The sequence below is a fragment of the Zosterops lateralis genome, assembly GCF_965231275.1.
Source record: "Zosterops lateralis genome assembly, chromosome: 1".
Classification (NCBI taxonomy): Eukaryota; Metazoa; Chordata; class Aves; order Passeriformes; family Zosteropidae; genus Zosterops; species Zosterops lateralis.
Window position 1 is genome coordinate 43,777,763 of NC_139762.1, and position 8,879 is coordinate 43,786,641.

The window sequence follows — 8,879 nt, forward strand, 5'->3', positions numbered from 1 at the left end:
AAGGCAGGCACGTGGAGCTTTCAGAGACACTTTATCAGTGTGTGCAGGAGAAAAGCAGATAAACCTTAAGGGGCTGGAAACATTTAAGGGGCACTATAATTGAAGCAAGATAAAATAGAGCTATAAATTAGACCAGATTTGTCACAAGTCCATCAGTAAATGCAGAGATTTCTCTTTCAAGTCTATTACATCTCAATGAAAAAATTGAAACACATTCAGATGCCAAACCCAGTAACAGGCATGCTAGTCAAGAGCCAAAATCATGCAAATACAGCATTTTCCAAGAAGAAATATGCATCACCAGCAAATCAGTTGGCCCAGAACTGTGTCTGATCTATGGTAATAGCAGATTTAACACCTTTTAACTACAGATCACGCCAAGGAGTCCAATCCTACTCCTAGAATTGCTCATGCCTTCCAGACTTTGCAGCACAGAGATCAGGACTGGGTTTGCCAACTACTGGTATCAGTTTAGGAAATACAGCAGTTACCTGCTGATCTCAAGGCTGGGGTAAATGTCCTGCTCTGCCCCCAGCAAGCCCACTACACATTCTGCATGAAGTGATGTGAGACAACAAACACAGGGGACTTCACCTCAAGCTCTTTCTAAACAGCAGACCCCATTTCTTTATGCTCAGCTCCACCAAGTTAAAAAGCATATCCATAGTCCAGCAAAGCACACCTTAGTCAACTATAAAGGCAAAATAAAGAATTGGCTAAAAACGTCCACTGCTCTCAAGTGTTTGTGCCATCCCTTTTGTTTGGCACCATTCCTCGCACGGGAAGGCGGCACAACTGCCTGGCCTTAGGAAGAACCTTCTGAAGAGCAAACGTTGCCATCGTGTGGTAACCCTCAGAAATAAACTGCACTCCTGTAGCTTTTCGTTCTCCCCATAGCTTTACAAAAAGGAAGAACCAGCCTGGACAATGCCCGTGGACTAAAAGGAAGGTGTACTGCCTGCCCACAGTACAGACCTGCAGGTTTCAGAGAGGTTTCATGAGTTGCTGAAAGGAGCACCAAATGCCGCTGAGATGGAACACCAGGGCAGAAAATGCTCAGTGCAGGCACCAAACTCCAATATATTCTGTTATTGCTCTTTTCCCCTCTTGGCCAAATAGTAAATACAGTACTTTGGCAGAAGTCCTGCTTGTCAGGTGTGGTGTTACAGAGCCCAGCTTTCTTTTAAGGCACAGGACACTCTCTGCCCCCATCAGTGCCGACATCTTTAAAGCCCTGCTCTTGTGGCACAGTGCTAAGGCAGACACAACCCTCTACACGTGTTTTATACACCACATATAAAACCTCTTCAGGACAATCCGAGTGGTAGGAGTAAAAACACTGGTTAAACTGCAGTCATAGCCAAGATGTTCTGGGGAAGACAGTACCTTTAAAAATGAGTAAATGGTGTAGAAAAAAATGTTTCTGAGCTCCTTATGATCGAAGGCACGTCTATTTTCTCTACAGGCACTTTTACCATCTTTTCCCCTCACTCTTATATAACTAAGCTTAACAGTATAGTACATAAAAAAATCAGTAAGGGACACATCTTTCACCTTAAAGGACCTCCAGGTTGACAGAACTTTGAAGCTACTTTCAAGAGTTTCAGAGTAGGTGGATTTTATCACTTCAAAATCCAATTTAAAATCAAGGTCTCCAGACACTTGAACATGGCGCTTAGTCCCAATTTGCATAATTTCTGATTTTTTTTCCTTTAGCAGTTATATCCCTTCCTATCAACCATGTGTTTCAACTCATTTCCAAGAGTACATAAATAGCTCAAGACAACACTGTGTACTTCTAAGTGCTTGGGTATGCCTAATGCTGGCTGAAATAAGCAGCACTAACCATGTAGAGTTAAAGCACAACTTTTTAACAACATCTGCTTATCAGTGTATTTGGCAACATAGATTTGAGTATGTAGATGACAATATGAAGGTCTCACAACCCTCATTCTTTAAAATACAGACTTCCTCCTCCAATTTATATTTGACTGAAAAAGTAATTTGCTTTCAAATTACTGGATACTTCAGACTTACAAGATTTCTCCATTCAATGTGAAGAAAATGTATCTCCTGCCAAGAAACTACAGGAGGAAACACAGGAAATTACATGGATGCCGACACTGAGATTTGTAAACATTATTTTATAATGCAAAGATAAATTGAGCAGTTCGGTGTTTCAGACAAACTCATTTTTAGGTCCCTTATACTTGATGGGTTTGATTAGTGGAAATTATATGCTGCATAGTTTAAGGAATTGGGAGTTAATCTCAGGTCTTGACACAAAACCTTACCCTTTAACTTTCCAAAAAGAAAACATACTGAAATACATGCCAACAATTTCCATCTTAATACACCACAAATTACTGTAACTGCTTACAGGACAATGATGGTGTCTAATATATGAAGCATCCAAGTATTCCAGGTCACTACTTAAAAAATTGTGGAAGTTTTTTAGAAAATAATTTAGTATTTGAACAATTTGTCAAGTCTTTCAAATACTGACATTCTTGTTTTCTAAACAGAACACATCCTTTCAGCATATGCCTGAATTTATACAGAACTATTAGTGTAATTTTTTCAAGTATTTTACACTCAAGACTGTGCAAGTAACTTTGTACATTCCCAACCAATTCCAATAATGGACTGCTTTTAAATGTCAGGATCTGACCTACTTCAAATAACTGGGAATGCAATTATTTCAGCTGCCACTGGGTATAGTGTAATGGGCATAGCATGGCAAAACCATTTCTGCATGTTCCTGGGGAATACTAGAATCCAACACCTGGACATAAAAAAATGAGACAGACAGCAACTCTTGGTCAGAAATAAAAACAAACGTATGATGACAATTTAAATCAAATGTTTGTAATTTTAAAATCAGAACAAGGACACAGAGTTACACATAATGAGAAGTTCATTTTATTTCTGTGCCTTCTGTGCCTTCGGGGCCGGTGCCTTCTCGGGCTTCTTAGCCTTGGGTGCCTTCTCTGGCTTTTTGCCCTTTGTCGCCTTCACTGGCTTCCCTGGCTTCTTGCCTTTTTTAGAAGCCAACCTCTGGAGCTTCTTCATTTCATGCTTGATGATTCTGTTCCTCTGTTAAAAAAAAAGAAAATGTTTACAAATTTATCAGAATGAAAAGAGCATGAGTTCAAATACTGTGCCTTAATTCAAATTCTAAGCTTTCAGATTCTGCCTCTTCATTATCATTCTTTACCATGCATAATATTTGAAATGTCAAATTCCACCTAAAACTGTTCCAATCTACCAAGTGGACATTATCATTCTGGCTGGTAGCTAAGACATCTCAATATTTCATGTGTAATGATTTTCATTAGAGAGTGAAATATTAACAGCAACCCATCCAGAATATTTGATTTTATCAGCAAGGCAATTCCTTCCTCAGCTGCAACTTGGGAGGATTCACAGATGGATTATACAAGTTCAAGTCTGACCAATTACAGACGAGAAAGTGGTGACACACAAAGAAGCAGGGAAAATTCAAGGCATTCACACCCATGGTGTCACCCATAACCCAAGCCAGTTGTGAAAGTAAGGCTACTAGCACTGGATGTGTTAGAAAGTGACTCTGAAGTGAACGCTACAAGCATTAACCCCATAAAGAAGCAGCACTCAAACACTTACCATTTTCTTCGCTTTCATCACCTTGTAGCGATCAAAGTCAGTCATTTTGGCTTTCTGTGTGAAAGGAATCAGTCATGAAACTCTGATATATACAGGTAATAAAACCCAGCATTCCAAAAGTAACTGATCATCTCCAAATGAGGTTTAGCTGCATTTCTGGAAGTAGCTCACAAGTTAAGGCCTTTGCGCCATCCCAGGATGCAGGAACAGAGGAGCAGGGAAAGAGACTCTTACAGAAATAACTGAACAAAACGACATTCATTGTTAAAATACAATTAGTTTAAGCTGGTAAGTTAAAAGCCTATGCCTTGTCTATCTTTAATCCTAGCTTACTATTGAAAACATGCAGCCTTCAGACTGCACCTAATTTTACAAAGCGGGAGCAGGACACGTACTCCTCATCCAGTGAAACACTGTTACCTTTTCTCGGGCTTCAATCTTCTTTGCCCATCTTGTCGCTGACCATTTTTCATTTATATTTTCCTTCTCCCAGGCAAGTCTCACACACTTCTGACGGGCGCTGCATTGGAACAGTCACGAAATCATATTCACAGTCTTTATTAAAAAAAGGTTCTCCCTGATGCTGGCCTCCCAAATTTCATTCAAGGGGAGATGACTGTACCATGTTACTTCAGACACCTTACTTCAAGTCAATGTCACATACATCTCTGTGGCCTAATTAACGTTCTGTTGAATAAATGCTTTGCTAGAACTGACAGAATCCCAGAATAGGTCAGGTTGGAAGGGACCACACTGGGGTCACCAGGTCCAACCTCCCTGCTCAAGCAGGGCCATCCCAGAGCACATGGCACAGGATTGTCCAGCGGGTTCTGGAGTATTTACAGCAAGGGAGACTCCACCACCTCTCTGGGCAACCTCTTCCAGTGCTCGGTCACCTGAGCTCCAGGAGATCCACATCTCTCCTGTCCTGAGGAGCCCAGAACTGGACACAGCACTCCAGGTGTGGCCTCACCAGGGCAGGATCACCTCCCTCACCCTGCTGGCTGCACTCTTCCTAATGCCCCCAGGATACTACTGGACTTCTTGGCCACAAGGACACTGCTGGGTCAGGGACAGCCTGTTGTCCTCCAGGACCCTCAGGCTCTTCTCTGCAGAGCTGCTTTCCAGCAAGTGGCCTCAAGCCTGTACAGGTGCTCAGGATTATTGTTCCAGCTGCAGGACCCTGCACCTGCCCTTGTTTAACTTCTAAAGTTTCCTCTTTGGCTGTCTCTCCAGCCCAAGATCCTTCTGAATGGCAGCACAGCACTCTGGGATATCAGCCACTCCTCCCAAATTTGTGTCATCAATGAACTTGCTGAGCAATCTGCCCCTTCATCCAAGCACTGATGAGTAAGTTAAACAACACTGGGCCCAGTACTGAACCTTGGGGGACACCACAAGTGACAGGCCTCCAACCAGACCCTGTGCCACTGATCATGGATCTCTGGGACCTGCTCCCAATCCACCTCACTGCTCAAATGAGCAGCTCTTTCTAGCATTGCTTCAGCATCAGAATCATTGTCCTTTTGATTCTAAATTACAGAAATTCATACACTAACTGAGCTAAAAGAACAGAATGAGTTCAGCCTCCTGCAATTCCAGTGTAGTTCTGTAGGCAGTCAATCTATTTAATGCCTGAAGGTGACTTAAACAGTAGCAAAAGCAAAGCTGCAGCAGCACTTCTTTGCTTTTTCCACACAATCCACCACAGAACTACCTGTGAGATGCTGTGAGACTTCCTTTGCTCCTGAACAGCAGCTATCAGCCAACACTGGCAATGAAAACTTAGTGATATCACAGTCTGCCAAATTTTTGCTGTTACTCCACTACTGTTTGAACTTTCTAGACTTAGCAAGGATCAGTCATCAAGTGACAGCACTAGTGTTTTGTATAGAGGTCAAGAAAAATGCCAACTCACCTGTGTGGGAACTTGAGGACAAAGTCAGTCAGCTGCATGCACTTGAAGGGCATGGCCTGCCTCCTGACACCACTGCAGGGGCCATCCACCAGTGCCTGAAAAAGGGAAACAAAGGTGGGGGTTTGCAGCAGGTTTACCACTGCATTTGATTTGGACAGGTGCTTTCTAATAATGTGTGAACAGTATCTTGACAACCCGGATCCAAAATTGAAACGCATATTATGCAGACAAAAGTGCAGATTGTTAAGTCTTGCCTGCACAACCAAAGCTTTACAGAAAGAATTTTAAAGGCCTGCCTCTGACATAAAATCAAACTGAATTAAAAAAAAAGGCCCACAAAACTAAGATGTGCACAGGAAGAGTCCCCTAGGCCAAATATTCACTTTACACATACAATAATGCCATTCCATTCATAAACTTTAGACTCCAAATGACATCCCTTGTCCACTTCTACACCAAGGAAACACAGCAAAGAGGGGGATGTATCACTTGCTGGCAGGAAAAATCATGCTCCTAAACGTTTCAAATACAATAGCTGTTAGATCCTATCCCTTTATCAGTTACTCATTTGAAAACACAAGCTTCTGTTAAGGCAGAAAGGAGGAGATACAGGTGGAGCACTCACGACTTACCCTGTTTTGGTCAATAACATCCACGATGGCCACCAGTTTGCCAGCATGTGGCCCGAAGGAGATGAAGGCAACTCTGCCGATCTCCACAAAGCGCTTGAACACCTGAGAGAGCAAGCAGGAATGGACAGAGTTAGGCAAGAACGCACTCAAGGCCATTTTCAGATTCGTGGCTCTGAGAACCTTTAAAAGAGCTCCCCCAAAAAATCACAGAATGGTTTGGGTCGGACAGAAATCTTAAAAGATCGCCCAGTCCCGACTGCCCCGCCGCAGGCAGGGACATCTCCCACTTCAGCAGCCTGCTCAGAGCCCCATCCAAACAAGTCTTTAACACTTCCAGGGATGGGGCATCCACAACTTCTCTGGACAACCTGTTCTAGTGCCTCAACACCCCCTCAGTAAAGCATTTTTTCCTACTATCTAATCTAAACCTACTCTTTCGCTTTGAAGCCATTCCCCCTACCCCGCCACCACATGCTCCTGTGAACAGTCCTACCCCATCTTTCCTATAAGTTCCCCATAGCTCCTGGAAAGCTTTCCAACTGCACGAAACCCCTACACTCGAGCAAAGGGGCCACGGTCCCGCCGCGCTCCGGGCCGAGCCCTGCCCGAGCCCGCACAACACGCGGAGCGCGGCCGCGGCCCGGCGCGGGTGAGGCGGGCGCGGGTGAGGAGGGCATGGGTGAGGCGGGCGCGGCCTCCCCGCCGCCGCCGCGGGTGCCGGGGCAGGGAGGCGCGGTCGGGAGCGCCGTGGCGGCGGGCGGGAGGCGGCGGGAGCGCGGCGGGCCCGGCGGGCCGGCGGAGCGGGGCCCGGCCGCACGTACCATGATGGCGGCGGCAGCAGAGAGGGCGGGGTGGCCCCGCCGGGCCCCGGAAATCGCCTCGGCCCCGCCGCTGCGCCTGCGCGGGGCGGGGCGGCCGCGGGAACGCGCGCCGTGGCCGTGGCTCCGCCGCGCGCATGCGCTGTGGTGTCCCGCGCAATCCTGCTCGTGCTTTGCTCTCCCTGTATCCCCCTGTCGGGCTCCCCGGCGGCAGGAGGCCTTTTCCATAAGGATCAGTTCTTCTCTAACAACCTGCAGGTCCCACCCTCCTCCATAAGCACTGCATTATCCTGTCCCTCTCTGCGGTCCTCCAGTGCCCGCCAGGAGCCCGCCCTGTCCTGCAGGGCCTGGAATACCCCGAGACTGGCTTAAGTCAGAATCGTCTTTGATGTAAGAGGTTACAGTTATATTTAGTGCCGCAATCGGCTGGTAGAGTTAACTTTCTTCACAGTGGCTTGTGTGGGGCTGTGTTTTGCATTTGTGCTGAACACAGTTGTTAATACGGAGATGTGTTTGTTGTTGCTGAGCAGGGCTCGCAGAGAGCCAAGGCCGCCTCTGCTCTCCGCACTGCCACACTGGCAAGGAATTGGGGAGTGCATGGGAGGGTGAGAGGAGACACCGCTGGGACAGGTGACCCAAACTGACCTAAGGCATATTCCAGACTTTACAACACCATAAGTTTATAAGGTGGGAGAAGGAGGAAGCGGGGTGACATTTGGAGTGATGATGTTTGTGTTCCCAAGTCGCCACTACCTATGATGGAGCCCTGCTCTCCTGGAGATGGCTGAACAGCAGCCTGCCCATGAGGAACAATGAATTAATTGTTTTTATTTATTTGTGTGTGTGGTTTTTACTTTTCCTACTAAATTGTTGTCATCTTAACTCATGAGTTTTCCAGCTCTTACCCATCCATTCTCACCCTGATCCTGTGGTGGGGGAGTGAGCAGGCAGCTGCCTGGGGCTTGGTTGCTGGCTGGGGTGACACTACCACAACTTTCAAGCCTAATCAGCAGGAAAGGAGACCTTATCAGTGAACAAGTAGCTTTTATATATATATATGTGTATATATATATATATATATAAAGAAAAAAAAAATAATGGCTTGCTTTTAACCATCAGGATTTCCTTGCTGAGAATGTGGCATTCAAGAGATAATGAGTCCTGTCCACTTCAGAACCTGGATCAGTTTTGCAGCTTGCAAATTTCCACCCCCTAGAACAGCATTTCAGAGATCTCTTACTCCTCTATTAGCAATAGCTTTTCTACCAGCATGAAAATACTGGTAGAGGGGGAAAAAACACGCTAAAAATAAAAAGTACACTTGGCTTAACTTTTCATAATTTTATTAATCTTCATGAGCAGGCACTGAAGAGTATAAAAAGAGAAATAACCTCTGGTTTGTACATATTCCCAAGTGTTGTCATCTTCCCTGTCTCTCCCAGAGATCCTTTCTGGTTCTAGACAGCAGGACAGGGATCTGGCCTGTTGATCTGTTTCCAGCTCACACTTTGGGGAGGAGTTGGCTGTGGTCACTGGAGCTGCTTGGCTGGAAGTTCAACACCCTCACCTTTCCCATCTGAAACTGCCAGGAGAGGTACGGCTGAGCAGGGGGGTGTCCTGGTGACACTGTGGGAGACTATATACATAAGGACAAGAGGGAACCACTAAAAAGCAAAACACATGATTCACAGGGAGAATTTGATTCTTTGAACAGATACTGTTCCAGTACATCTGGAAGTCCAAATGGTTTTTGAACAAATTTACTTGTTCTTTAGCTGCCAGTTCTGTAGAGACTGAGTGTGTTCCATTTGTGTAAAACCACATCAGAATGGCTCTGCCACTCACAAAACAAGTGTTTTGTAGGGC

General features: G+C 45.5%; 1 protein-coding gene across 1 annotated transcript; it reads right to left on the reverse strand.

Annotated features, from left to right (window-relative positions):
• Positions 1 to 2,852: 2,852 nt before the first annotated feature.
• Positions 2,853 to 7,085, reverse strand: RPL14 (ribosomal protein L14). The gene is made up of 6 exons (XM_083875762.1): positions 7,017 to 7,085; positions 6,196 to 6,297; positions 5,564 to 5,658; positions 4,066 to 4,165; positions 3,646 to 3,699; positions 2,853 to 3,096 (listed from the first exon to the last, which is right to left on the reverse strand). The coding sequence occupies exons 1-6, from the start codon at positions 7,017 to 7,019 to the stop codon at positions 2,923 to 2,925; spliced, it is 528 nt and encodes a 175-aa protein (XP_083731888.1). The 5' UTR covers positions 7,020 to 7,085; the 3' UTR covers positions 2,853 to 2,922.
• Positions 7,086 to 8,879: the final 1,794 nt, after the last annotated feature.

Excerpts from the sequence above, each read along its gene's own strand:
- RPL14 (XM_083875762.1), bottom strand. Across the intron at positions 4,166-5,563 it reads GTCCTCAAGTTCCCACACAG|CGCCCGTCAGAAGTGTGTGA; the intron begins GTGAGTTGGCAT and ends GTTCCAATGCAG. Across the intron at positions 3,700-4,065 it reads AGATTGAAGCCCGAGAAAAG|AAAGCCAAAATGACTGACTT; the intron begins GTAACAGTGTTT and ends CCTTTCACACAG.